This window comes from Scatophagus argus, chromosome 13 (assembly GCF_020382885.2).
Source record: "Scatophagus argus isolate fScaArg1 chromosome 13, fScaArg1.pri, whole genome shotgun sequence".
NCBI lineage: Eukaryota > Metazoa > Chordata > Actinopteri > Scatophagidae > Scatophagus > Scatophagus argus.
In genome coordinates, this window is record NC_058505.1 from 8,821,978 (window position 1) to 8,849,844 (window position 27,867).

The window sequence follows — 27,867 nt, forward strand, 5'->3', positions numbered from 1 at the left end:
GATGTATATACAGGGAAAATTTAATCATTTCATGGTACAAATGAAGTTTTCATGCTGTTTCATATCAGACTTCAGATGTATATAATCAGATTTAAATGTGTACAAATGTCATTTTTGAACTTTTAGATGCATAATTTACCTCTTTTTATGATATATGTATTGTAATTTGAATTTTCTATTGCAATTAATTTGGGCTATGTCATATCACATGTGGCATATTTAGCCAGTCAGTGACTATTCTATATTTATACATCACTCCTTATAAAATATTAAGCATAAAATTTACAAAAATGTGATGTAGCACTGCTTCAGCAGAGCTCAGTATCTTGCTTGACGAAAAAGAAGAGGAGAAGAAACAGGATTTAGATGAACTTTCCCAAAAGAAGAAGAAAACGCTGAAACAAGATTCAGATCCAGTTTTTCAAAGATGATTTTTCTTGGGCTACAACAATTCAAAAAAGAATTTCACTGACAGAAATGTGGCTGCATTTTCGAAGGGTTATGGGGGTAAACATAGAAGAGCCGATCCATGTAATTCTCCTTTCAGCCACAGGGGGCGACACCTCCCAGGCTGGTGATCACGGAAGTTTTTGGAGTTACGGAACCTCTGACGTGTCAAACTATCGCCATTTTCCTGAGGAAGGAAACGCCTAGAAGAAGGAAGGAAACGTATCAGCCGTGTAAGTGTGTTAGAGACGTTTTCATGAAGCCAAATTATTGCTGTTTTCGCTGAATGTGGTCGCACAAGATGTCAAGCGTTTGCTGACAAAATCGTCTGTGTGACGGAGGTTGCGATTGTCAGGACGCTGAGAAAAAAAGCGTGACTTGATGCTATGAGCTAACTTTACCAGCTAGTTAAGTTATTTGATTTCCCATCTTACATTTGCTTATTTTCTACTCATGTGAACAGAACCTGTAATTTCTGATGAAACAAAATGCAATAATTGTTTTCATGATACTGCAAAATAGTCTGTGAATAAACTGAAAAACATCTGAACACGTTGGACGACTGTTAGCATTACACATTAGCAAGCTAACGTAATTGTGTTTGTTTACGTAGGTCAGTGGGGTAACTGTTAGCATTGCACCTCGGTAAGCTAAATGTCAGAGTACTCCTGTGAGCCATCTTGGGTCTCCTAACATCTAACTTTTTAGATGTTTTTAAGCAGTTTATTTGCGAAGAGCAGCAAATTGACAAGGTGACTGCTGCTTATCAGAGGCTAGTTCTGCACGCAAAGAACGCCGTGAGAAACATCAGTATGTAGCCTAGCAAATTGAGCAAGTAGTTGTTTCATTTGCGGCTACAGTATTTGTTTGCAAGAGAAAAAATACGCGCAACTTGAGAAAGAAGTTAGTGGCAAGTGTTGCCCAACGACCTTGTAACCAATATGTTCCAAAACAAGAGATGCTTAGCCCTATTACTGGGATGTAATTTCGATACATCAAAGGGAGTAACTGAGGTACAAAAACAGTGTTTAAATCCATTATTTCCAAAGACTCGATGCATGTTAAAGTAAAGAAGAAGAACATATCGAGGGCAGTGGAAACATTGTTTTCATCAGAGGTGAGAAATGTAAAGATCTGTGAATCAATAACTTTCAGAGGCCCGACCCACTGCTAGAAAACAGGTTAAAAATAAATATCAAATTCGCCCCGAGGTTTGCCCAGGAATTGTTCTGTGGTTTATGTGAAAGTAAATTGTAGCGATGGGTGCAATAAGTGGGTGACGTTTTGCATGTTAGTTGAGGGAGAAATGGAATGGACGGGCAACTCATCTCAGTGTATTTGCCAGTTGATACATTGGTCTGTAAAAAAGAAAGTCAAAAGTAGTCAAGCCAAGATCTTCAGGTACTTTGTTTTGTTCGACCAGCTGTTCAAAACAGAAACACCTTCGTTTTAATCTCACGTAAACAAAGATATGCTGTCAGTTTTGGGTTTTTTTTTAATATCAACTGACTGACAGCTCTACTCCAAATCATGCTGGACTATTAATCACACTCTTCTTTATGCCACCCTAATTTCGACTACTGATGTTATTGATGTCTGATGTTTTATTCATTTTATTTTCCATGGTTTCTCCTCAGGTGTTTTAGATTTTTTTTCTTTGTTTTCTCTTTTTTTCTTCTTGCCACAGTAGGTTCTCACCACCAGCCGCCATGGGGAACGTGTTTGCAAATCTTTTTAAAATGTTTGGTAAGAAGGAGATGAGGATCCTCATGGTTGGTCTGGATGCTGCTGGAAAGACGACTATTTTGTACAAGCTGAAACTTGGCGAAATTGTGACTACTATTCCCACAATAGGTAAAATAATGATGTTTTGCCTGGGGTTTTGGCTGTTGTGTATTTTACATTACACAATTTTCACATGTTGTGTTCTTTTGTTTTTTCTTTTAGGTTTTAATGTAGAGACAGTAGAGTATAAGAACATCAGTTTCACAGTATGGGATGTTGGTGGCCAAGACAAAATTCGACCACTGTGGCGTCATTACTTCCAGAACACGCAGGGTATGTTCAGTTGTGTCTGTATGTCAGTATTGTTGGCTTATATCTGTGACTTTGGAATGGGCCTTTTTCAAATATTCACTGAATTTACACTGCTTTTATTTTAAAGTTTACATTGCATGCAAACCCATTTGTTTGCCATTTTCTCCTGCTCTAGGTCTCATCTTTGTTGTGGACAGCAATGACAGAGAGCGGTGCGAAGAGGCTCGTGAAGAGCTCATGAGAATGTTGGCAGAGGATGAGCTGCGTGATGCTGTGCTATTAATATTTGCCAACAAACAAGTAAGTGATACTTATTAAAACTCTGTATGTCATAAATATTTCGCTGTAGGTTTTTCTTGTTGTGTTCACAGGACTGGCTTCTGATGTTTTCTCACTGTACTGTTTGTAGGACCTTCCAAATGCTATGAATGCAGCAGAGTTGACAGACAAGTTGAATCTTCACCAGCTACGCAACAGAAACTGGTACATCCAGGCAACTTGTGCCACCACTGGGGATGGCCTCTATGAAGGACTGGACTGGTTGTCTCATCAGCTCAGGAACCATTAACAATAATCTGCTATCCACAACTAATCTACTCCACCCTGACCTTACTCTCTACTCCTAAGGTGTTGAAACTGAGTTACCTTATCCAAAAAAGTACTAGATGCTGTTATTTTCTCAAACATATGGGAAAGAGGTGCAGGTGTTCTATTCTTGTAAAGCTGTTTTTTTGTTTTTAATTGTGAATATATTTGGTAATGGGGCAGCTTATTGCACTGTTACAAATGGATATTTCTCTTTCTGGTTGTCTGATAGCCATGTATGCATTGAATATGAAAAGGGAAGAGAGGGAGTGAGAACTTGCCAGCACGTTAGCTTCAGTACCTCAGTGCAATTTGATGACTTGCTGTCATTGAGTGACATAAGATCCATGAGGTGCTTCGAATTTTCTAAAAAATTGAATACTGACGCACTACTTTCAGCTACTGCGGTTACTTTAACCAGTGACTACCTGTACCAGCCCTCATATTTTACCATTTCTTTAAAACTGGCACTGACTGTTTGTACTGCACTGCAAGCCCTCTGTCAGAGTAGAGAAGTCCAATCTGTGGACACTTACCCAGCGTTTGTGATGCAGTATGTTGGCTTGAATGGAGGATTTCAGTGCATTGATCTCACATCTGTCTGCTTTATGAGTGTTTGAAAGGCAGGTCTGTTGAGTCAACGTTTTTCTATTTCTGACACTCAGGTTTATTATGTGCAGTCTTTGCAATATACTTGTTATTAAATCTGCAAGATGCAGGCTTGGTGGTGTTCAAGAACTACCATATTTACTGGGTGTTTACATCATTAGGCTGCACAGGAGCTACTTATTTCAACAGCCATGTACTGTAACTTGTTATGAGTACTGTGTTAGGTAATTGTAACTTCAGAGAGTTGCACACTGCAGTGGCCCTGCTGTTTTTTTTACTAAAGGCTTTAGCAAGAGTGCCTTTTTTATTATGTTGGCATTTTAATGGCAATACAGAATCAGTTTCAGCTTTGTTTAACACAATGCCAGTATTCTTTTTGTGCTTTTACCTTCTTATGCAAGACATGTCGCTTCTTATTTTCAAGCTTCTTTTCTAAAATTTGTGGGTATGATTTAAGTGCTCTGAAGATGTCTCACATTTTTTGATTTATTACTGCCTAAATATTTAAAAATGATTTTAAACAAACTTAAGAGATGATTCTTTTTTTTTTTGAGGAAAAGGCACTGGAATTAAAGTGACTTGAACAAAAATGTTTCTGCATGAGATTTTCATTCTTTCACTCTGTGCAATAAGATTGCTGAATGTTAACAAGTGGGATATATCTTTTCTAGCTGTTTGGTAGTATTATTTTGCATTGAAAATTTGTGCACCCCTGATTTTTTTACTTAAGTACAGTGCTCTGATGACTGGTCAGCTAACAGAAAAAGGGATCAATACATTTTTTTTAGCTATTTATCAAGCAAAGAATGCTCTGTTTCCAGCTACTCAGATTGTAGCTGCTACTTCTCTGTTGAATAGTTTCTAAAAGACATTCAATTTGACTTAATAAAAAACAGTTCCATTTTGATTTTTGCCTGTTGTTGAGAAGAAGTAATAAGGAAATGTCACTTGGCCCTGGACCTTATTTGAGCAGTTTTCACAATTGTTTCAGGTTCAATGATAAAATACTAAAATTTTACAACGAACCCTGAAAACTTGTTTTATGGCAACCTTTCCGGGCCGTCACCCTTTGACCCAAAGAGAAATGTGGTTCCCCAAGGTGGTGTAAACCACCTAATGTTTGGGTTGAAGCAGTAATGTGGGGAACACACCCTGTCACATTGTGTTGGGGTGGCAATGTAGGACAGCATTCTTGCAGGTTGATTAGGCTGCTATGGTTAATGCAGCCAAGCCTATAAAACATGGCAGGAGAGTATGGTGGTGGTGGAAGGGGAGGGAATTTGAGTCCTGGGTCCCTCGTAGGGCTGCTTTGTGTGGCCTCCTCCCCTGCTGCTCCATCAGCTTGGTTTGTGTGTGGCGGTCTAACGGTACTCGGTCATATAAAAGGACCAGTCTGGTTTTTTGCACTCTTCTTTATGAATGCCTTGCTCTTTTTTAGTGCACCCCCCCAGGTGCCAGCCCGCAGAATACTCTCTTTCAGACCAATTCAAGGCAAATGCAAACACTACACTCTATTATAACCAGTGGAGAGCATTCCTATGGTATCACACCAGCCAGGGAGCTGAACGTAGAACGGTGAGGGATTAAGGAGCGCTGGAATGATTGAGAAAAGAAAGAGCCTGGAGCTGCTGAGTACCGCAAGAGGAACAGCGGGATGAAGGAGATGTCCAAGGACCAGAGTGGCACCTGGAACATCTCAGAAAAAAAATTAAATACAGAAACAGAAACTCACTTGCTTGACTTGAAAATGTAGGCCAAATACTCCGAGAGATAGCTACAACGTCCCATGCTTAAGTGTAAATATTTTGATATTTGATGATGTTAAGTCTCTTGAAGAAAAGCTGCAAGGTGTATGATGCTTTCATTCGGTCTGTATCAGTTTTTGAGATCTTTTACTTAAGCTGTCCTAAACAGAGCGTCAGGGAAGCAATTTCTGGGTAAAAAAAAATCTCACAACATTAAAGAAATGATTACTGTTGCAGCAACAACGTTCTGAGTTGATTGTCCAAACATTAACTGCCACCAGACCAAGGCCAGACATGGGAACAAAAGATCAATGTGTTTGCTTTGCAAAACAAAAGCACTGCAATCTATAACAGAACACACAGTATTTGTTGGTTTATTCAGTGTTAAGAAAACCAAAAACAAAGACAAAAAACACCAGTGTCCCATGACAACTGACTGGGTGAAAAAGTTAAAACGAGGCCAACGCCTGTTAGTCAGACACATCGACCCATCTCCATCCACGAGGTCTTCAGGGCCAGTCAATCTGCTGTAGTGGCTTCTGTCCACATTATGCGTCTTTGAATTGGGGGGTGGGGTCGGGGGGGCATCAGTCGTCCGAGTCTGTGTCGTGGCGCCGCCTGTGGCTTTGTGCGGCACCAGCAGGGGCCGTCTTGTGGCTGACAGGGTTACGGGGGACAGGAGACCCCCCATCAGAGGAGTCTGTGTCATGTCGCTGCTGCCGGTGATGGGGGTTGGAGGGCTGTCGTTCAGCCTTTGCTCCCCCCCTTGAATGGCTGTCATGGGGTCTGGCTCCACTCTGACTATGGTATGATGGATTATGATGATGGTGGTCCTTTTTCTGCCTGAAGAGAAAAAGGAAACAAACGGTCCATGATTGGGTCGCGGTAGATCGGGTAAGATGTTGTGATGCTGGGGAACAACAAGATGCCAGACATTGACAGAAAACACCAAATGACTGCTGTAAAGGAATACAACTGGTTATTTTGTGGACACACTTCTGTATATTTAACAATTTATGTAAGGAATTCTGGACCCCACCACCATATGCCAGTTTATCTTATGACTCCTCTCTCACCAGCCCAAATTATTGAAGAACATGAAGCAGATAATTCAGTTTGGTATGTCCCCCCATTCTTATACAAATTATTTACAGAATGTATCCATGACACATATCCAATTTGCACGTGTTTGCAAATTTGAAAAGCTGATACGTTAAGATGCTGTGTGTAGGACAGTAGCTTAGTGCCATCTAGTGATGACTCGGGCCAGAATACAGAAAGGGGAGCAAATTTTGATTATACTCTAATAAAATATAGTACAATATCGCTCATTAATGCAATCTTATAGACCCCTGTCATAATTAATTTTGATCTTCTGAAGCCACACTTTGAAGTCTTCCTGTGATTCTCCTTAAGGAACAGGTGCACGTGGTGAAATGAACCAACCTCTTTCGTTCATCATCCGACTCGGATGAGGACGAGTCTCTTCTGTGCCTTTTCTTCTTTTTTTCCTTCTTCTTTTTCTCCTTTTTGCTCTTTTTTTCTTTCTTTTTCTTTTTGCTCTCGTGCCTACAGAGTTACAAAAAACAAAACAAAAACAACAACAACAACGGTAACCAAAAGGGGTCAAGATCATTACAGGGTCAAATATTGTCCAGTAGAACTAAGTGTTTTTAGTGTCGTGAACATCACATAGGTCTGGTGGAAACTAATAACATGCACACTCACCGCTGTTCCACGTCCTGTTTTTCTACACTCTGAGACACCGTTTTTGTTGAGGTTTCTGGACCAGCCTCTGTCTTGTGGTGCTGTGAAGAAAGCATTAATCTTTGTATCAAGTTGTAGAGTCAATGACATGAAAGTCTCATCTCTTAAAGTCTCCTAACTACAACAACATAAAAAAAGATATTCAATTGTATTTTTTCTTTAATTTGCGCATTGTAGACAACTGAATGATACAGAGTCTTCATCTTAAAAATGGTCAGTGACATTTTTACTTACTGTAAAAACAGGCAAGCCGATTTTTGCTGCCTCCTTTTCCTTTTGCGAGAGCAGCATTTTCCTTGACCCTGCACTGTAGACAGAATCACTTGTTTATAAGTGAACACTTAGCAATCACAGTGCATTAAGATAAAGAGCTCTCTTGCCACCACCTAAATGTCAAGAACATTTCACTGAATTGTAACAGAACAAAAACAAGCCATAGTGAAAGGCAGAGACAGATATTCTCTTTTTCCTTACCCATACAAACAACACTATTATCAAGATAACCTTGACAAACGGGAACTTACTGAACTGAAACTCTCTGTAATGCTGTATTTACTTATAAATAGGACGTTACGTGCACAAAAATACTCACATTATGTAAGTCAATACTTGTACTTTCTGATTTTTTTCTTATTTATTTATTTATATTTGCTTTGTATATGAATCGTTACAGTATATCAAAGTATTCAGACCCGCTTCTTTATGGGGCTGTTTTTCAGGAGTTGGGCTCAGTCCTTAACTTCCTGTGAAGGAAAATCTTAACGCTTCAGCATACCAAGACATTTTGGTCAATGCTATGCTTCCAACTTTGTGGCAACAGTTTGGTGAAGGCCCTTTTCTATTCCAGCATGACTGTGCCCCAGTGCACAAAGCAAAGCTCCATAAAGACATGGTTGGATGAGTTTGGTGTGGAAGAACTTGACTGGCAAACACAGTCAAGTCCTGACCTCAACCTGTAAAGCTACATATGCATTTAGAATGTGATGCTAGTAAAGACTGTAATGGTCAGGTGGTTCAACACTTTCGTCTATACAGAGTATTTGCCAAAGTTGACAATGTTTTAAAAAAAAAAAAAGAAAAGAAAAAAAAATCTACATCACCTGGAGCTTCCCAAGCCTGAGACACGGTCCACATTTCTCTCTTCACCATCAACCTCTTCCCTCCTGCAAACATCTACAAGGTCCTGGGATGAAAATTCAAATCATTTAACATTTTCAGTGAAGACAAGTTCGTTAAAAATGTTCACAAGCTTTTGAGTGAAAGTAAATCCGAGCAAAATGTACCTCTTTAGTCAGGCCAGTTGGTTGTCTCTTTATATTCTTGTGCCCACTAGATGGAGAATGGAAAAAAAAACAGAGTATAGTTATTGGCCCACACTTGCGTTTATCAGCCATTTCTTTTAGGAAAGTTATACGTACAGGGCAGCCATCAGTGCCTCGTGCTCTGCAGCCTTGATGGCAGCAAGTTCTTCTTCTCTGGACAAAACTTTCTTGCCTTTTTTGTCTTTTGCATACCATGTCAGATCTTTGCCTTTTTGCCATCGTCCTACTGGTGCCATCAAAGAATTCCCTGAAAACCAGAGAGAAGAATTTATCTTATCTTTATCTACTGTACTGCACAGCTCAGTTTTACACTACCGATGTAGACAACCCATGCGGCTACTCTACGGACACCAAATAAAGACGCAAACTGTATGCTCTAATTGCACCCTTGGTGATTTTGATAGATGATTCGCATTTGTCATGTCAAGTACTGCATTGAGGTAAAACACACGAATGAAGTAACCCGCAAAAAAATTAAGTCACTCAGTTTAATTTATTGTCAATGGAGCATCTCCAAAGGATGTCAACTGATGATTTCCGTCACTTCTGGGAACTATTGCATAAACATAAAAAAGAATGGGTGAAAGTGCGATAACAATTTCCAACACAAATAAAGTCAAGACAAAAACAAACAAACAACATTCCCTCAATCAGTCATTTTCTTTAAGTCGACTAACTGACTAATCACTACAGCTCTGCAGTGGTGTTGGTGACTGTAGATACAGCCTTGACTATACAAACCCACTTGTAAAAAATTGTTATTAAACTGTTTTCGGTAGACTTTTCCATTTGATGTAACACGTGAAAAGAGACGATTTTACTTTGGAAAAGTTGCACATTTTGGCTCGCGTCCTCTCCCTGTCGGTAGTCACAAAAACCTTTTCTTTGGACCCGCAACACACTGAAATTTGCGCAACAAGTTGTGTATTGTAGTTTAATCGCTGGATGCCAAACACGGCTGTGAGCGCTACGTACTTCAGGTTCGACATGCTGACAGCGGTGTGCTCTCATATAGCGGAGAGGCTACGTGTGTCAGACAGAGGGAGCAATATAAACTCGGACCTGGCGTTAGTGGTGGAGTGGACAACGGGACTAACACCAGCCCAGTCACTGTGTGATGAGGGACTCTACAACAAAAGGTACTGAGAGGAAGCATGTGGAGTAGTGAAAAGCACGGTGTGTTGTTTAACTGCGATCTGAAGTTTTGCTCTACGTGGTTGCAAGTTCACGGAGTGCTAATAGCAACGTCTCTGCTTAGCGCCGATAACGCTTATCGCTGCCCATCTCTTTTTAACTTACCAAGATAATTTTCTCTGTGTTTATCAACTTTTACGTCATCCCAGTTGAACTGGTCCTGGCCCCCTCTGACTCCTCCAGATCTTGAAGAACCAAACATTTTAGCCAGTTACTGTGCAGACTTAGAAACAACAGCGTCCCGTTAGCTCGGCCAGCTGAATTTAGCCACGTTAGCACATTAGCAGCACAGTTGGTCAGGCCTTCGGTATTCGCTCATCCGGGGAGTTTTGCGGTGAGTTTAACTTCCCTGTGTTGATCGGAACAACTTCTTTTCCTGTTGTAGTGTTTACTTTGACCACTGACATCAATCGGGTAACTGCTGGTTTCCAGAAAGACCTACGGGGAAAAAATAGCTTTTTAAAACAACTCAAGCTAGCCTATGCTATATAGCTGACGTTACTCTGAGGCCTAATAGCTGTCGTAATATGTGTCTGGCCGATAGTATATGTGTCCATCCGTTAAGGAAGAAACTATAGCTACCAGTCTGTTTACGTATATATTTAAAATGGCTGCACGTATGTCGTCTACTCGCTTTGACTGATGTTGTCAAAAATCAACGTTTCTGTGTGTTTCTCGCGCACATTTTCGACGCCCGCGAACGTAACGTGTTGATGTTTTGGCCCGCAGTGATGACGTAGGTAGCACAATTTTCCTTAATGGCTCTCACAGGAAAGGCACAGTGGAGTGGAGGGGAGAGAACATCCTCCGGAGACGGACCTGCAGTCTTGGATTAACGTAACTACCGATGTACATGAGATATTTTTGCAGGCAGTTGGCAGGTAGGAAGGAGGGCATTTGTCTCGTTTCTCTTGTGTTTGAATTGTCTGCCATATCACTGTAGCTAAGGCTGCCATTGATTCCCTTCAGTGTGATAGGAATCAGATTGTTTCTTCTGCGTCGTTGCAGAACAAGGCGGTTTCCGGGTAATTAGTGAGCAGGAAGTTTAGCTGATGCATCATTACTTGTAGTTAAATAATCAGTGTTAATTGTTACTGCAAAAGAACGCTGTCTTGCATAGGTCTTCATGCTCCCAGTACTATTGCTGTAAAGCAGCTTTAACGCCGCAAAGAATGATAAGACAAATGCGTTAGTCTTTGCAGATGGGAAATCATCAGTGATAACTGTTATACTTTGTGTCATTTATTTTGAAAGCAGTCCCATGTACATCTGTTTTAGTTATTGTGTAGACATTGTACACACTATATTGATATTTCAAAAAGCCCAGTTTCCCCACTGATTGACTGATTGACTGAATCATATACAGTGATCCATTAGAGCCTAATGATGAGGTGTTTGAAAGCCCTGTCTTTAACACAGCCAGTACTTTCAAGGTCAGTTAGTTTATGTATGACTATAAAAGTTATCCAGAAATCCTGCCCCTCAAAATCAATGTACTTTGTAAGAAGCAATCACTTACACTTTCTTCAGGAAATGTCTTTCTCCAGTCTGTATTTACAATCCTAAAAACAATAAGCAGCAAATCACACCGTTTTTGTTGTGCTTAGCAGTGAGTCAAAGTGCACTTTGCGATGCCTGAGTTTTTATCTGTTAGATAATTCTGGCGCAGTATTACCAGCACTTCTAACATTCACTCGATGATACTAAAACCATGCAAAGTGCTACTCTGCAGTTTCTGTGTGATCTGTTAGGATTAACGCAAGATAAAAGTGCGTTGCAGTCTCGCTGTTAGGCTGAATGAGGGTGAGAAATGATTGAACTTGTGCCCACATTGTGCACATATCACTTCCACATTGGGGTAAAATGGCCTAACACTTCTGCTGTATTGACGTTGCTTGCTGTATGTTGTACTTTCTGCAACAACTTTTCACTTCCGATTAATCTGTCAGTTGTTTTGTTTCTATGAATCAAAAACTTGTTTGTCGACTTATCAGTTAGTCGTTCTAGCTCTCCTACTGAACACCTAGCAGGCTGCATCCAGATGAAAGACTTGATGGATCTCACATGATTTAAGTTTCGCTTTGGGCAAATATCTGTCACATGAGGGTTTACTACACATGGTCAAAGTTAAGCACTGTGCAGCTGATTGTAAACTCACATGCCTCTCATTTCCTGTCAGGCAACCTCTGTGTCTGTCAGTCAGATTCATCTGCAACTTTGGTTAATGTGTGCTTTGTCTGTTTTTTTTTGTTGTTAAATAAATTATATTCCAAATACTACTGCATGAGGGTGAAGAGAGAGAGTCTGTAACCATAACTCTACAAATGTAAAAAGAGATGTGGAATAAATTGTTAACTGAAAGCATAGAAAATAATAATAGAGTAAAATAGAAACTAAACAAGGCCAATTAAACTCACATTTACAGCCTTAGTATGCTTTACTGGTGTTGTAATGAGACTAATAGTGCAATAACATCTCAGTATCATATTGAGAAACAACAAGAAAATGTTGCAGCCCTAAATCTTTCAGTATGGATACAGGAAGCCAATACAGTTTATTCAAATAGAATCAAGGAAAACTTCGGAGGAAAATCCGGAAGTGGAGGTTTTGGTGGTGACAGCCGTTCCAGGGCCGAACTCTAAAAATGTTGAAGCTTCTTGACTGGTTTGTGAAAAAGGAACTCCTGCACCTTTAATTAACCATGTTGCTGTTTACGGGAAGCATTCAAGAGGCAATGGAGAATGCCTCTTGTCATTTGCACCTGCAAAGACAACGTCGCTGCATCTGGTTAGCCTGGAGACAAGAAGCCTCATAATGCTGTGATTTTTTTTACTCTTGGCTATAAAAAGATCTTGGAGGCTTGACAAAGTCCAACACAATTTACTTTTATTTTTAGATGGACTAGGCTAATATATATATATATTATTTGTAAATAAATTTGTCATCATGTCATCTGGAATACCTCATTTTTGGACAAATTGCCAACTTGTCTGATACCTGACATTGATGTAAGTAACAGGCCAGTAACCATGATTGATGTTAGCTTTTCACTGTAGCTCTTTTAGTAGCTCAAATCTCACTGCTGTGGCTGGTTTCCTGTTTCTAATATGTGTTTGGATGATGTTCATAGTTGCAGGTCAGCTGATCCTCCTGTTACACGGCATTCTTTTCTTCATCCATGTAGAAGATCATAAACACAGTTACAGTAACTTAGAAGAATGGAGGATTGTGTCTTAGCCTTTGGAGTAGAAATAAAACACACACGTCTTTTCTGTAACATCAGATCTTTGTGGCTAAACATTTTCATACATCAGCATTTTAAATTTGTGTTAGTCAGCTAAATGTACCAGTATGTAAACATGGTCCTGCCCTCCATTTTTATCTCCTCCCTCCTGCACTTATAAGCAATCAATCTGCCAGCACACGATCACACCCTCCATGTCCGGTTGCATTCCCAGTCCGCTTGAGCTCTGTGTGTATTGATGAAAGGTAAGGACAAACACGGCAGACATTACTTAATTTTTAACTTGAGAAGCTTACCTTTAAAAGTGTGGGTAATAAAAGAAAGGTTATGAGGTACATATCACAGTACAGAGGAGGAAAGTTGTTGAAGTAGCTTTTTTACAAAGTACTACAAGTAGTATACTTAGTCTGTACGTGTGTCATTAATTGGATGACTGCGTTATTTAATTTCAGTGAGTTTAAGTTGTTGTTACATGAGCCCATATCTATATTAAACGCAGTTTTTCTTTCCTATCCTCTCCTGTCGTCTGTCCTTTTCCTGTCATCACAACCAGAGTAGGGCTCTCCAATTAGTGAGTAATTGCTCCTCGGAAACCTGACGTCTTGCCAACCAGTTGATTGCCTCTGCTCTTGTGGGAGATGTTTTTGTCCTCATCATTTCGTTGGCCTTTGAAAACTACTGGGTTTTCATTTTATCATGTTTGTCCCACTTGTCTAAACATGTTAAACTGCTGTAACAGGTCTTTTTTTTTTTTTTGGCCACGAGCAACTTTGGTTCTTTTATGACTCATGCCGTCGGATTCCAGTGGATGTATGTGATTTCTCCAGCCTCACCCACTTGTTTTCTTGCATGAATTCACTTCTCCATCTCTTCTTCAGCTATGGCTGGACCCAGGCCTGTGGTGCTTAGCGGCCCGTCCGGGGCGGGGAAGAGCACTCTGCTGAAGAAGCTCATGAAAGAATATGACAGTGTCTTTGGCTTCAGCGTCTCCCGTAAGTGTTTCACGCCAGGCCTGAGCACTTAACAGTAAATTTGACAGCACTCTGGCCAGTCATGGGGCTTATAAGTGATAAAGTACTGGCAAACCTGTAGGTCTCCAAGGTTTTCTTGGAGATGTAGATGTATGCATGTCACTCATAAAGGCAAATGCAGTTTATTTTTTATTCACATAAGGCTGGGACTAATGGTTATTTCATTATTTTCGTTTAAGCATTTCATCAGTATAAAATGCTTTTTATAGTTTGAGTTTTGTTATTTTAGACCACCTTTGAGAAACTGTTTTGTTTTGTTTTTTGCATTGCATTGCATTGCATTTGCTGCCACAATTTGTCAAATAATCAGTTTAGCTGATTGATTAATTAATCACAAGTAATCAATCAAATTTTAATTGTTAAAAAAAGGGACTTTTTTCATACATAAATATTAAATGATAGATTAGACAATGATGAAAATCATCGTTAGCTGCATCCCTAGATTTGCTAGGAAACTTCTTGTAGACTGATTTTCTGTTGATCAATTGAAGGATTCACAGATAAATTCTGTTGGCTCTAGATTGAAACAAAATACAGACTATGACATAAATGTCTTGTCAACCCCCAGATACAACAAGAAATCCTCGACCGGGAGAAGAGAACGGCAAAGGTACTGCACATTATCCTCCTTCATGATCATCGTCACAGTTAATGACATTTTTTAAGTCAGTAGTATTGTAGCTTTCTTCACCTGTATTCTTTATTCTGTTTTGATTGTCAGATTATCATTATGTTACACGGGAGGTGATGCAGGCGGGGATTGACAACGGCGACTTCATTGAGAACGCAGAGTTTTCGGGGAACATGTATGGGACGAGTAAAGCTGCTGTGCAAGATGTACAGGCCAAGAACCTCATCTGTATACTTGACATCGACATGCAGGGTGTGAGGAACATCAAAACGACAGACCTCAATCCTATCTACATCTCTATCCAGCCGCCGTCCATGACAGTCCTGGTAAGCGCCGAATGAAATGGGTAGCGGGTTTCGCGCGCTCTGACTATTTGAATGCCTTTTGGACGTTGAATCAACATTAATTCATTGGTATTGTTTCAGGAAAAACGTTTAAGAGAACGAAAAACAGAGTCAGAGGAGAGTCTCCAGAAACGTTTAAAAGCAGCCAAGGTGGACATGGAGTTTAGTAAGTGACTATTGCTTGTTTGCAAAAATGTAACCACATAAGCAAAAACTCCACTCTTAATGTAATTTTATCTGCTTCTAGGTAAAGAGCCTGGTCTTTTTGATGCTACAATTGTCAATGATAATTTGGAGGAGGCCTATGGGCAGTTAAAACAAGCTCTCCTTGAGGTGAGTTAATATTGCAGAATACAGTCCTCAACATTAGCATTGACCTTCTCATTGACATTTGCACACTGAATGAAAATGTTTTTATGTAAACATGATTCAGTTAAAGTGAGACTGTGACTTTCGTGAACGTAATGAAATTAGTCTGTCTGATGTTAGCTTCAAATGTTAGCATAGCTGGCAAACTTGCTTACTAGCCCACATACAGTAGTAACCCAGAAGTAGTAACTGAAGCGGTCAAGGGTTAGCATATCAGCAGTTGTCTACATTTTTTGTGAGATTAGAGATTACCATCCAAAATCTTGTTAGAGTTTGTTTTTGTAGTTTTAGCATTAGCCTACTTAAGTCTTTTAATGATTCTTTGTTTTGGCCAGAGATGGCATGTTCAAACAACTCGTCAAGCCAACATGATCTTAATTAGCCAGTTAGCTACAGTTCATAAAACTGACCATTGGTAACCAGTGTCAGTCAGTTTGTATGGCTCTCTGTTTAAGCACTTGTTACACTTAATTTTAGCATGATGTGTAAGCAACTTACTCGTGAATGATGGGAAATGATGGCAAATTCAACGTGCCATTGTCCTGTAACTTGTTGATAGAGTAGTCACTGTATGTCAAAAGTTATGCAGTCTTACTTTAATTTTCTTAGTCCATTGTTGTAGATTTGAATACATTTCCTATGTGTATTATAACATATTTTCTTCTCCTTCTCTAGGAAATTAATAAGGTCAAGAAAATCAAGATGTCTTTGTAGGAGACAGCATCACATATTTTTATTCTCATTCAGCCACTCCTCACGAATCTGCAGACCTCCATTCCAGTCGTGAACATTCCCTCAGGTGGTGGTCTGTTAACCTCAGACATCCCTTAATGGATACACACAAATATGTAGGTTTTACATGGTTTTTAGGGGTAGTTATTATCAAATAACATGCTGTTTTTTTTACTGACAAGTGCTTTCCATATTTTTTATTTTCATTTGTATGAAGAAAAGATACTCCAGTAATGCTTACTTGATATATGATTGGTAGGGTGTGCAAGATGTTTTGTTGGACAGGGTTTAGCGAATACAGATATACTGCTTGCAGCGTTGTCTTCTCACCAATCTGGACTAACACAAAGAGTACCATAACTCATTCTGTCATGGAATTGGTGGGTTTTCAAGGGCGTGAAAAAGTATTCCTCGATATGTTGATTGGAGGCAGCGAGTTATGTTACTCTTACAGTAAATTGTACTGTGCTGATGGTATAAAGATTTAGAGATAGTTAAATATTTACTTTTATCTGGATCAACATAAGCTGTTACAATGCAACAGCTGCTCTTCCTGGGGTCCATACTGGTGTCAGACACAGTCAAAGTCATATATCAGCATTCAGGCCCCTGCACACATTTAGTTAAGGAAGGAAACCACATCAGAAACCTCAGCACTACAACTGATTTCTGGAAAACATGGCAGGTAGAGTAACATGCAAGTCAACTGTACTGTGGAGATAATGAAGCTATTTCAGTGCTGGTAAATGCTTTCCTTTTACAGGTTTTTATAATGCGCCACAGAATGTGCTAACTTTGCTTCGTAAATATAAACACTGTTGTGTTCTAGTAGGATTAAATCCCACGATAGAGGCAGAAAATGTTGCTTAAAACAACAAAAAAAAAGTCACTGTGGGGCGTTATAACAGAACAGTTTAACTGTTTGTTTTACAGTTGTAAATTTGTAACTTTTATATTGTGTGACTATCATTTTGCAGCTTCACCTGTACAGTAAAATGACACTCAGTGGACTGTTTTGATTCCTAACTAAAGGTGAGATTTTTAACTTCGAATGAAAATGAAATGGTAGTGTTTCTTTTTTATATATATTGTTTAGAAACAAGCACACAAATCTCCTTTTACTTGAAAACAGAATATTTAGGACCCGTGTGTAATTTGGTATTTTTTTTCCATAATACGCGTCTTTTTTCAGTTTGAAAGTGTTCACTGAAATACCGTAGTTAAATGTTACGTCACCATCAGTGAAATGCAGTCCCTTGGTTTGCCATTTGAACACGTAATAACTTCTAATAAGTATGTGCTTGTTGTGAAAAAAATGCCATTATGTATTCCTTCAATCCATTAAATGTTCAGCAGTAAGACTATGTTGTCTGTTAAAACTTAAACAAATGTTACAAAACTGGAAGAATTATCTGTATGTGTGTCATAAATAACAAAGTGTGAAAGAATCTGGCCATAGTTACTATTTGCGGTACATTTATTTCATTTAGATTTAACACAGTAACACAGTATGCAAACATGTTTCTAAAAGCTACACATGTACAGTACAAGCAATTACAATCCGTTAGTGCTTTAATATTAATACATAACATGATCATTGTAACTGACTTCAACACAACACCACAAATCTTTAAGGGGACAGTTACTGTATTCTACGCACTTTTTAAATAGCAGTAAAAAGGTAGCAAATGCTGTGAGCTCAAGAACTTTGCATAAACATTTCCTTGCAGTCAAAAGTCAGACAACATTACAGATCTGGTTACTCCAGGTTTACACATCTGGTTTCGGGAAAGCAAATACATGCAGTCACTCGTCTAAATATCTGTCGCTTACTCATGAATATTCCTGTGATATCCTGTGAATTTACAGGTAATTGCACTGCATTAACAGACACAAAAATGTCTAAAAAGCAGAGAAACATTCAGTTCACAATTAATGGTAAAAACATGTTTCACAATGATAAGTGACGTAAATGCAGTCAAATGCATAAATCACCCATAAACAACTGAAGTAGTAGAGAACTTTATGTTTGATTTTGACCTCATCAGTTCTCATTAACGTCAACATTTGCTGCTCCAGGACTTTAAGGCACTGCAAATGTGCAAAAGGCAACATTTTTTGGAAAAGTACAAAAGTAAAACCAAAAAAAAAATATTCTTAGCTAATCATACTCTTATTTGTTATTTTATGAGACTCTACTAACAATAATGTTTGGATCAGTTAATAGTGGTGTGTCAAGATTCATGATTTTGCGAAGGTATGCACAAGTCAAACATTCCTTTCAAACAAAATTAAACTGAACAGAAAATGAAATTGTTCATCAGTAAAATCTTCCTGATTTCTGTCCACTATATATATTACACAGCACATACCACACATGTGTCATAAAGCAGTTGTAACAGAGCAGTGACTGCAACTTTCCAACTCACCTAGTCCAAAGAGACCATCTGACTCTAACCATTTGTCAAGAAAAAGACCCAGAGGATGAGCCTATTTTCTGATTGTAAGCTTCAAAATGGAATGGTTTGTCAAATGCAGTAAATATACTTAGGATACTTAGGTTAGGATATGTCTCATTCATCATTTAAGCAGAAATGTCCCCAATTAAGACTAATAGGGTTTGTGGTACCAAATTTAGATTACTACTTTAGTTTACTACTACTAGTCCTGATAAAGGTCGTCACTGATCTGAAGAGTGACAGGGTTGCCCACTGATGTGTAGCCATAGGTCTGAGTTGACACTTTGGTTTTAAAGCTCTGCTGCCCACCTTCGACTCTCTGCACCTCTGAGCAATATGAAGGCTTCACTTCCAGTTTAGCGTGGCTCACCGGGATGGGGACGTATCTTTCCGTCCTTGATGGGCCTCCGCTTTCTTGGGGGACAGCAGATGAGAAAAGGCTGCTGGAAAGATGTTCCCTGAAGCGACTGAAGAAGCCGCTCCTCTGCCTCGGGGCCACGACTGGCCGCCCTACATTAAGGAGCACCGGCTGTCCTACTGCAGATCCGCCGATCTCCCTCTGGAGCACAGAGATCTCACAGGGCTTATCTGCAGCAGGGTTGTGGGTGCAGGAGGAGCCGTAGGTCTCTCCTTCTTCTGGGATGTAATCCTCCAAGTCTTCGAGGGTGAGGATCCGACCTCCTTGTGTCAGAATCTGAGGCTCCTGCTTTCTGAACGAGTTACAATCATCATCTTCGTCACTGGGTTCAAAGATGACAGTTTGTTGATCGTCCTGGTCCTCGCTGTCCTCTCCAGCTGGAGTGAGGACAGATGAGAGCTCCTGTGGCTCTCCAGTAACTCCAGAGACAGAACCAGAATTGACATGACCCTCCTCTTCTTCCCAGGAGAGCTGCTGGCTGCTGACCTCTCCCTGCAGCTGGGCCTGCTCCACCAACTTGTTGTTGGAATTGTTCACATTTGGGTTTTCTGGTGGAGACCTTCTGGGCCTGGAGGGAGTGGCTGCGCGATCAGACCCTGCTGGTGAAATGCCTCTCCTCCTGGGCAGCCTGGGGGATTTATTGACCTTATACTCGATGACCTCCTCTACCTCAACCCACCTGGGTTTGCTCTCCATGGCCCTGGCTTCAGCCCCCTCTGGTTCAGTAACATAAAGGGTTGGGATGGTGGTCTTTCTCGGAGTGGGCACCCTCCTCGGCCTAGCTGTAGGAGGCTCTGGGGTGGAGGTCTCTGAGCGGTGTGCTCCAGCAACTGTCAAGCCAGGGGACCTGTGCCTCCTCATGCGTGGGTTCTTCACCACAGTGGTTATAGTCTCCTCGCTGGAAGAAAAAGAAAGCAACAACATAGACATTATCACAGCTACAGTAAGAAGTGACAGGTTCAAAAATAAATGCTGAGTGAGGAGCTGCAGAAATGAAGCTGCCAGTTAAAGAAGACAACACCATGGTGAAGACTGCCCATCCTTTCGTCATCCTTGTGATAAAATCCTTTGCACTCAGGCTTTAAATACTACACAACAATGCATACATGGGGCCAAAGTGAGAAGTGCACACATGAAAGCACTTAACTTTTAAAAAGCAATACACAGCAAAGCCAAAAATAAACTGTTCAGTGCATCTGTATCACAAAGCCAACAACTGCAGAGGACATTTGTCCTGAAACTAACACTCCTGAAAATGTTTGATGCTGAAAGATAACTTCACAGTTAGATGAAGCTTTTTCTTATAGTCTAAGTAAGGAACTGTCTATGGGAACACGTGTAGAGCAACAGACATGCTTCAGGCAGAGGGACAATTTTATCCTGTTCACACTTACATGATGATGGTTTTCTTTGGGATTCTAGTCTCCTGCTCAGTAACTAAGGGGAGAAGCAGAATAAATAAGATTTAATAGACAAAATAAGAGCATTAGTTTTAAAGTTAGAGTTGAAAAAAAAAAATATTTCCCCACACAAACACACTGCATATGTATATATATTTTGTGAAGAAAAAGTCACGTGTTCCTACCTTCAATAGTGATGGCCTGCTCACCAGTTCGAGCCATGGCAGAGGGTGGAACTAAATCAGCCGCACACTTGGCACTGCCCAGACGGTTGGACAACTGGCAAAAGCAGGGAACATATTTTTAGATATCAACTGACTTAAAATCTTGGGTGCAAACACAACTTCACAGCTTATTAAAGTGATTGAGAGTTACTCTGCAGAGAATTTCTGTCCACAGGCAATGTTTACAACTTCCCAACCCCACTACATATTAGCTTAAATAATGACCAACCTCACACTCATAGTGTCCCAGGTCTCTCTCTGTCAGGTTTTTGATTACCAAGACCAGAACCCCACTACGGGTCTCGCTGTAAGTCTGATACTTTTCCTGGTCAGTCAGCAGCCTGCCATCCTTGAACCACCTTGACAGTAAACAAGTACACACAGCCAGAGAAGACAGGAAAAGGTTAACACCTGAGCAAAATTTCAAAAGACCTCATGAATTTAAAATGTGAATAAATTTTATTGATGTGTACCCACCTGATCTTGGGACTGGGGGCGCTCTGTATGATGCATGTGAATTGAGCATCCTCACCAGCAACAAATACAGCATTCCTCATTTTATTCACAAAACGAGGAGGCACTACAAGAAATATGTCAAAATATAACATTTTAAACACTACAGAGGTTAGTCATGAGAATACTGTGCTGGAGTGTTCTCTAAAACAGCTGAATAAAACACTTCCTTGTCTAATTGCTAACACAATAAATTGGCTTCACAAAAATCTATTTCTTCATTCCAGAAGGACTTTAATTTGGCCCAAGTACAGTAGGACTCATTACTGATATTTTCTGTGTTGCATTTTCATTATAATCAAAGCATTTGGGTATTTTAGGACATTATCACACTGTACCACTTACCCTGAACGGTAATCTTGCCAAGAGTGCTGGCAGTGCCAGCTGAGCTTGTCGCAAAGCACATGTACTGGCCAGAATCATCTGCTGTCATATTATCCAAGATCAGAGTGCAGGAACCATCAGGGTCTTCAATAATGATGTGATGTGGATCTGCCTCCACAGTACGTCCATCTACATTCAACACGTAAAACAGTGCAACAAATTTGGCCTCAGATGCTGTTGGAGCATACTGTAGCATCACTCCCATGTACTGTCCAAGAGATCAAATGGTTAAAATCAAATGGCATACCCTTGTACCAAGTGACTTTGGGTTTGGGTACTCCAGTGGCTTTGCAGGCCAGTTTAACCGTCTGTCCGAGCTCTGCTGTGCAGTTTGCCAGAATTTCATCAAAGTCAGGAGGACCTGTGAAAAGAATTAAATAATTAAATTAATCATGAAATGTTATGTTTCAAAGTGGGGGAATATTAAAATGCATTCTGGGTGATAAAATAGAGAATACAACAATGGAAAAAGTCAGACTGTGTGTGTGTGTGTGTGTGTGTGTGTGTTACTTACTCCATGCAGGCACGCTGTATCGCTGCTGCAGTTCTCTAAGGTCTCTCAGCCATGAGTTCTTGATGATGACAGTTCGGGCCTGCAGGGTGTATTTCCTCACTGAGTCCTCCCGTTCATGCCAGATCTCAAAGGCGCGGTCATCACCCTCCACTGTTTCATTCACATCAATGTTGTTCAACTGCAACAGGATGACAAATACAGAAAACATAATCTGGCTGCTGATGAAAAACGATGACAGTACATTAAAAAGTACATCAAAATTACATTAATAATCTTACCTTCATCATGTTCTTAAAGACATATGCTTGTGTATCAGTGTTGCTGTCTCTCTTGGGTTTGCAGATTATACAGTAGTTCTTAAACAGGAAGACGTGACGATGGTGACCTCTAGAGGACGTCCTAATTCCTGGAGCCCCTTCCCACACTTGGAAGGGTCCCTCGTTTGAAAAAGGGGGAAAAAAAAATCAACATACATTACATTATCAAACAGAATCATACCTCTAATCACTGGGATAATCAAGGACACCACAATATCTCTATCTACCTGTCTAATTGGTTCTCCCAATACTTCCAGCGTGGCAGGATAGTTCTCGATCATGGAGACATGGTGGGTATTCTCAGAGCGCTGAGGAAGCGCAGACACCATGGCATACGCTTCTTCCAGTAGACAGCAGTTCTGGCCATTTCTTGCCTTGTTTCGAATGAGCTCCTGAAGGTGTTGGAGAAGAGATTTCAGTAAAACTGCCCGACTTATGCAAGTGATGTATTTCTCTCCGTAATGAACCTCAACAGAGGTCATATTGTGTATCAAAGCTGTTCACCTTGAGGACAGCCTTGTACTTCTGAATCCTTTCCAGTGGCTGTTGGAGGCAGGCGTTAATGCTGCGCACAGGGGGATCTGCGGGGTCTGCACTGGCTTGTGCTTTTTCAGTGTACTCCTACAATGTTGTGAAAGACAGATTCTTAGATTCATCCCCAGTCACCCTAATGATAAGGTTTTTACAAAATAGCAAATACAAAATTTTTAAGTATACAGTACAGTAAGAGTAAGACACCAAAGAAATTACAGCCTTAACTATGATGGCATATCAAATTACTTACTGCCCAAGCCACAGTATAGCAATAATAGTTCTGGCATTACCTTGAAGAAGCGGTGGACGGTCTTATCACTGACAGCAGATTCAGCCTGACCCTGACCAACAAGATACTGGAGGTACTTCTCGAAGCCTTCCTTACTCTTCAGGAAGCACATGGCCACATCATCATCTGTTTCACAGTCATTCAACTTTGGGAGGAATGTCCTAAAACAATTAATTGGGGGAGTTTTAATGCATTGAAAAGTTTTCTGTGAAGTCCATGGTCATTTTTGACATTTTTCGGAAAGGAGAATGTTCTGCTGGCGTGGAAAACACATCCTTTGTCTTCTTTTTTTAAAATATCTGACTAAAATGACAAGTCATGACAAGATCAGCTTACTTGCTATGGAAGGACTTGATATCATCAACGTTCCTGAATATGGTGTCCTTCTGGCTTGTGACCTCAGGTGGTGCATCAGGGCTGTGTGCATGCTTCAGGTGATGGGAGGTAAAGAAGTCTATCTCTTTTACAAACTCTGATTCACCATTTACCAGGTCTTGGATCATTTGGCTAGGGACAGGAAAATGCTGGTTACGATACATTCGTTGGTTTCATCATTAGCTTTCTGAGTGTAGATATGCTGTACTTACAATAATTTCCTCTTGTATTCACCCTCAGACACCTCCTCAACGCTTGTTTCTGGAAGGTCAGTTGTGTCAGCAGAGAGCTGGAAGAATACACAGTTTTACTATTAACTTTAAAACAACAAAAGGCCTCAAGAATGAATTAATAGTGATGATTAAAGTTTGGATGTTTTGCTATCTATATCTTCAAGACATACTTTGAGTTTCTTGTCCAGGTAGGCGGGTGAGACCCAGCCTTGGCGGGATGGTGTTGTTTTGGTGGGTTTGGTCCTCACCAACCATTTGAGTGGATGAGCGGAGTCCAAAACCTCAACGTACTGTCCCTCCTTCAGAGAGATGGATTCTTTGCTCGCTATGGTAGGATTGTAGTCAGCAGTTGCCACATAGATGTCAAACATCTATAAAAAATAGCAGAATCAGAATCAGAAAAACTTTTATTTCCAGGCAGGTTCCACCTAAGAGGAATTTATTTTGGCATCTAGTGCAGCATTTATACAATATATAAGACCAGTATGTTATAAAGTTCCTTATTCTTGCACAATCTTGCTTGTTTATGTTTCTACTTCTCTGTGTGTCAAAGTGTTGCTTTCAAAAGCTTACACTTTGCTGTACATGTACATTTTCCCCAATTTCCCAATTGAATTTGGCTTACAACTACTAACATTAGATCTCCTGCCACTCTTGTCCACCTGTTCAAAAAAGATCACGGACAAAGTAACATATAGAGGAAAATTTGTAATAAAAACAGTGTCAGTTTCAAGGAAAAGCATTTAATTTGGCTAACTCAGATTGCTGAATCCAATACAAAAATTGAGGTTTGTAATAAAACAAGTTTAAACATCAAAATATCACATCAAGACTGTATCTCACCTCTCCCCTGGCATCGCCCTCATCAGATTCAGAGGAGGAGTCAGCAATGAGGGAGGGCGGTCGAGAGCGACCGTGATGAGGTGATGGAGATGGGGTCTTGGTCTCATCATCACTGTCGATACCTGGTACACGTAATGAAGCTGGGGCAGCCAGGGCAGAAAGAGGAAATCAGGATCTCAAAGCATGTAAATAATTACCCCTTTTCTAAAATTTTATATGCTACTTCAAAATAATTATTTGTCTTTTGAAATGGAAAGAAAAATATGAAATCCACAAGAATACATTTCAGTCTAAATGCTTTGCTATGACTGTTAGTATCATGAGAACATGCAAGAAAAAGTTACAGCACAGACAACACAACACAGGTCTGTCTGTGAGCAGGTCATCCAGCTATAAATTGATGCAACGTCATAGTCATTTCAAAATCATTCTGAAACCCATTTGGAAAAGACAGAATTATGGATGAATGGATGGAATTTAGTGATGCATAAGGAGGTATAAAATGACAGACAGCATGGAAAGGGAAAATATTGTAGCCACAAGATGAAACTGTAGTGCCTGCACCTTAATATATAAGAGAATTCTTCTTCTGTATGTAAAAATAACTGTAAATCAAAATTGTTTCCACAAGTCTTCTGCAGGGTCATCTAGCACATCAAAAATGTCTCAATGGAAAAAAGTAAATTAACTGCAAAGCTGATGCACTTGGGATACATACTGGTGGTTTTGGGCCAAGTTTTCATCCACTGGAGCACTTCTTGATTCTGTAAGTTGTCTGAATAACAAATTAATGATTGTAAGAGCATTTAATTGTTTGGGTTGCCAAACTGATGGATTTGAAAGTGGTAAAGAAATTATGTCTGTATGAAATAATGAGAGTTTTTCAGTCATAAGCTCAAGGATAAAGCAAAACATGCAGAAAAACAAGCAGGAGGAGGACACTCCTTTGTCAAGTTTGGTGTTAAACTCAAATCTATTGACATGTGAATTCTAATTCAAGAATTGAGTGCAACAACATTCTCATCAACACTTTGACAATTCTTGAATAATACAAATGAATTCACTGTAGTTCAACCAAACCTGACCAGCAAGTAACAGTACAATTAACATAAGCACTGTTTGCAGCATAACGTGGATTACTGGTAGACTCTCAGCATCTTTGGTATTATCAAGTAGCAAAGCCATTCATGTTTCAAATGAAGTATCAGAAACTACTACACTGAATAATTTAGCAAAAGGATAGTCAACCTGCAGCTTTTTATTCCAACCACAGATAACATCTGGTGATTTTAAGAGATATGGTCTTCCTCAGGGTAAAGGCATCCACAGCATTTAAATTACCAACAGTATGTTATCTGGTCACAGTTAGCTTGCTACATGCATGATGGTGACAGGATTAATAATTTCACAATGAATAAAACAATCCGTGATTCTAATCTGACAAAGACTTAATCCCAGTACTGGATATTAGTTGTACATGCAGCATTGTTAATTTTTACCATTTTAATTAAGTCATACCGTAGCCTTTTCACTAAAAAAGTTTCAATTTAATTTTAATTGATACATATTAATAAATCATTATGTTGACACTTATTGAAGATAATTTACACCAGTTTACACACCCTGACTTGCCTAAACTAAGCATGTTTTATTAATGACAAATGCTAATTCAGCTCAGCAAATACTAATAGGCCTTTTCATATATGTAAATACAAAGGTGTGATACCTTAGCACATGTTTGATTGATATTTGGTAAGGCCGTCTGGAAGAAAATGCACCGGCCTAAAACTGAAGCAAAACTCAATGGTATTTTATTCAAAAGACTATGATCACAAGTAAAACCAAAATTTGCTGCCAAAATAAACACTGCAGTCAACTTTTCACATACAGCTAGCTTCCCCAGAGCTAAAATCTCTCCCTTTTTTTGTCCATATCTTACACTAAATGGGCTACTACTGTAGTGGGTACTACATCTAAACACCTAAACAATTTAGTGAATAACAACATACCCTTTTAATTTAAGCCATTGGCACATTGTGCTTTATTTTACTTTAAACCAGACTTGAATAAGCCTGATTGTTTTACTCTGAGCTTGGTGTGTAGAAACACAATACATTCAACTGTGAAGGTTAACTCAAGTCCAGCTTTTTCTATAAATCCAGCTTTTTTATGGCCCCTATTTTTACACTGCTGAGTACTTCTGGTGGGAAATACTGTAAACTGTGACTAAAACTGATCTCAAATTAACAGAATATGCAATTGCACAGATGTATTGATCCATAACATACACTTACCCTGGGTAATCTTTGCTGATACCATTTCAGTGATCTGGGAGGTGAGTTTCATGAGGAATTCCTCTGTACCTACTTCACCTAGGTAGGGGATTTTAGCCTCTTAAGGCACACACAGAGAGGAAAGAACTCCATAAATACTGCAGTATTTATAAATAGTATATGCCTGGGTATAGGATGACATGTCTCACCTTTTCCTCTGTTAGTCTCCTCTTCTGGAGGACTAACTGTAATCCCAAGAACCCTGAGGAAAATTAAATAACATTTGGACATTTTCTCATACATACAAATGCACTGTATATGCAGTACATATCTTTTTATGTGCTATGCCATTCTGAATCTCAAATCTCCAGAGAAACTTACTCTGAGGCTTTGGTCTCTTTCTTTGGCTGTGGTGCTAGGGGGCAAAAAAAATAGGAGAGGCAGTGGCATATATACATATAATTATATTCAAACCCAAGAGAAAAACTGCTGGTATGAGTATAAAGGTCAATATAATTCATACATAAGGCGTCTCTGCTTGACTTACTATCATCAACCTCGAGATGGGCAGTGCAGATGGACTGTCCTGCCCTATTTGTTGCAATACAGGTGTAGGCACCGGTGTATTCTGTGCCAACATCCATCAAAATGAGGCTGTGCTGGCGCCCTGAGCTTGCAATTTTGTATCCCTTGGTATCAGGCTTGATCCACAGGACATCTTCCACTGTTTCCTCCTTTAGCCAGGAGACCATAGGTGTGGGGGAACCTAAAAACAAAAAAATATTCAGTTTTTAACACAAGCTGAAAGACACTTTTAGGATGTTTGCAGATTACTGTGGGTGTTCGTGAATATTAAAACAATCACCCAGTAAACAAACCTTCGACTTTGACAGACAGAGTGATGCTTGCTCCTTGTTTCACCTTCCTGTTGCTAAACCTTTCAAGGAAACGGGGTGGCACCAGGGGCTCCTTGGGGTCTGTGGAAACAAACAAAAGGTATAAAATAAAATGACAGTCACTCAGTTGAAAGTAGT

The 27,867-nt window shown here is 39.8% G+C and overlaps 4 protein-coding genes across 27 annotated transcripts in view; 2 read left to right on the forward strand and 2 right to left on the reverse strand.

The window, feature by feature from the left end:
• Positions 1–535: 535 nt before the first annotated feature.
• arf1 (ADP-ribosylation factor 1) lies at positions 536–4,268 on the forward strand. 3 transcript variants are annotated; one of them, XM_046409000.1, is made up of 5 exons: positions 536–680; positions 2,138–2,301; positions 2,395–2,505; positions 2,660–2,784; positions 2,894–4,268. In XM_046409000.1, exons 2-5 carry the CDS (start codon positions 2,157–2,159, stop codon positions 3,050–3,052), a joined length of 540 nt encoding a protein of 179 aa, XP_046264956.1. In that variant the 5' UTR covers positions 536–680; positions 2,138–2,156; the 3' UTR covers positions 3,053–4,268. The 3 variants fall into 3 exon arrangements, with proteins under 3 accessions (XP_046264956.1, XP_046264954.1, XP_046264955.1); XM_046408998.1 differs by having other exon boundaries at positions 544–680; positions 2,135–2,301; XM_046408999.1 differs by having other exon boundaries at positions 621–680; positions 2,085–2,301.
• A 1,501-nt stretch (positions 4,269–5,769) lies between these two features.
• Positions 5,770–10,430, reverse strand: c13h1orf35 (chromosome 13 C1orf35 homolog). 3 transcript variants are annotated; one of them, XM_046408993.1, is made up of 9 exons: positions 10,289–10,430; positions 9,812–10,144; positions 8,609–8,759; positions 8,474–8,519; positions 8,291–8,373; positions 7,425–7,497; positions 7,152–7,231; positions 6,870–6,992; positions 5,770–6,266 (listed from the first exon to the last, which is right to left on the reverse strand). In XM_046408993.1, the coding sequence occupies exons 2-9, from the start codon at positions 9,906–9,908 to the stop codon at positions 6,011–6,013; spliced, it is 909 nt and encodes a 302-aa protein (XP_046264949.1). In that variant the 5' UTR covers positions 9,909–10,144; positions 10,289–10,430; the 3' UTR covers positions 5,770–6,010. The 3 variants fall into 3 exon arrangements, with proteins under 3 accessions (XP_046264949.1, XP_046264950.1, XP_046264948.1); XM_046408994.1 differs by having other exon boundaries at positions 10,390–10,405; XM_046408992.1 differs by lacking the exon at positions 10,289–10,430 and having other exon boundaries at positions 9,812–10,178.
• Positions 9,413–17,421, forward strand: guk1a (guanylate kinase 1a). 2 transcript variants are annotated; one of them, XM_046408997.1, is made up of 7 exons: positions 9,413–9,651; positions 13,829–13,942; positions 14,550–14,591; positions 14,703–14,938; positions 15,038–15,122; positions 15,204–15,289; positions 16,001–17,421. In XM_046408997.1, the coding sequence occupies exons 1-7, from the start codon at positions 9,630–9,632 to the stop codon at positions 16,037–16,039; spliced, it is 624 nt and encodes a 207-aa protein (XP_046264953.1). In that variant the 5' UTR covers positions 9,413–9,629; the 3' UTR covers positions 16,040–17,421. The 2 variants fall into 2 exon arrangements, with proteins under 2 accessions (XP_046264953.1, XP_046264951.1); XM_046408995.1 differs by lacking the exon at positions 9,413–9,651 and adding an exon at positions 10,449–10,587.
• Positions 17,422–17,516: 95 nt separating this feature from the next.
• obscnb (obscurin, cytoskeletal calmodulin and titin-interacting RhoGEF b) overlaps positions 17,517–27,867 on the reverse strand; it is a 50,864-nt gene continuing 40,513 nt past the window's right edge. For 18 of the 19 annotated variants that reach the window (XM_046408977.1, XM_046408979.1, XM_046408989.1 and 15 more), the window contains 22 exons: positions 27,712–27,810; positions 27,381–27,599; positions 27,215–27,248; positions 27,043–27,095; positions 26,855–26,953; positions 25,279–25,335; positions 24,561–24,700; positions 23,888–24,088; positions 23,697–23,773; positions 23,446–23,616; positions 23,111–23,270; positions 22,791–22,907; positions 22,514–22,678; positions 22,248–22,406; positions 21,970–22,147; positions 21,703–21,816; positions 21,417–21,584; positions 21,036–21,138; positions 20,788–20,917; positions 20,520–20,613; positions 20,329–20,371; positions 17,517–19,832 (listed from right to left, as the gene is read on the reverse strand). In XM_046408977.1, the coding sequence (XP_046264933.1) occupies positions 18,719–19,832; positions 20,329–20,371; positions 20,520–20,613; positions 20,788–20,917; positions 21,036–21,138; positions 21,417–21,584; positions 21,703–21,816; positions 21,970–22,147; positions 22,248–22,406; positions 22,514–22,678; positions 22,791–22,907; positions 23,111–23,270; positions 23,446–23,616; positions 23,697–23,773; positions 23,888–24,088; positions 24,561–24,700; positions 25,279–25,335; positions 26,855–26,953; positions 27,043–27,095; positions 27,215–27,248; positions 27,381–27,599; positions 27,712–27,810 (3,695 nt within the window). In that variant the 3' untranslated portion in view covers positions 17,517–18,718. The remainder of the gene's footprint in view (positions 19,833–20,328; positions 20,372–20,519; positions 20,614–20,787; positions 20,918–21,035; positions 21,139–21,416; positions 21,585–21,702; positions 21,817–21,969; positions 22,148–22,247; positions 22,407–22,513; positions 22,679–22,790; positions 22,908–23,110; positions 23,271–23,445; positions 23,617–23,696; positions 23,774–23,887; positions 24,089–24,560; positions 24,701–25,278; positions 25,336–26,854; positions 26,954–27,042; positions 27,096–27,214; positions 27,249–27,380; positions 27,600–27,711; positions 27,811–27,867) is intronic. The other variant, XM_046408974.1, reaches the window with a different exon arrangement.

What these genes read in the sequence shown, in the direction of transcription:
- guk1a (XM_046408995.1), top strand. Translation starts at nt 10,554, where the DNA reads ATGTACATGAGATATTTTTGCAGGCAGTTGGCAG. An exon ending in TTTTTGCAGGCAGTTGGCAG is followed by an intron (nt 10,588 to 13,828) that starts GTAGGAAGGAGG and finishes TCTCTTCTTCAG; the next exon opens with CTATGGCTGGACCCAGGCCT. An exon ending in GGGAGAAGAGAACGGCAAAG is followed by an intron (nt 14,592 to 14,702) that starts GTACTGCACATT and finishes TTTGATTGTCAG; the next exon opens with ATTATCATTATGTTACACGG.
- arf1 (XM_046409000.1), top strand. Translation starts at nt 2,157, where the DNA reads ATGGGGAACGTGTTTGCAAATCTTTTTAAAATGTTTGGTAAGAAGGAG. An exon ending in TTACTTCCAGAACACGCAGG is followed by an intron (nt 2,506 to 2,659) that starts GTATGTTCAGTT and finishes CTCCTGCTCTAG; the next exon opens with GTCTCATCTTTGTTGTGGAC. An exon ending in TAATATTTGCCAACAAACAA is followed by an intron (nt 2,785 to 2,893) that starts GTAAGTGATACT and finishes TACTGTTTGTAG; the next exon opens with GACCTTCCAAATGCTATGAA.
- c13h1orf35 (XM_046408993.1), bottom strand. Translation starts at nt 9,908, where the DNA reads ATGTTTGGTTCTTCAAGATCTGGAGGAGTCAGAGGGGGCCAGGACCAG. An exon ending in ACACAGAGAAAATTATCTTG is followed by an intron (nt 8,760 to 9,811) that starts GTAAGTTAAAAA and finishes TCTGGTTTTCAG; the next exon opens with GGAATTCTTTGATGGCACCA. An exon ending in AAACAGGACGTGGAACAGCG is followed by an intron (nt 6,993 to 7,151) that starts GTGAGTGTGCAT and finishes GTAACTCTGTAG; the next exon opens with GCACGAGAGCAAAAAGAAAA.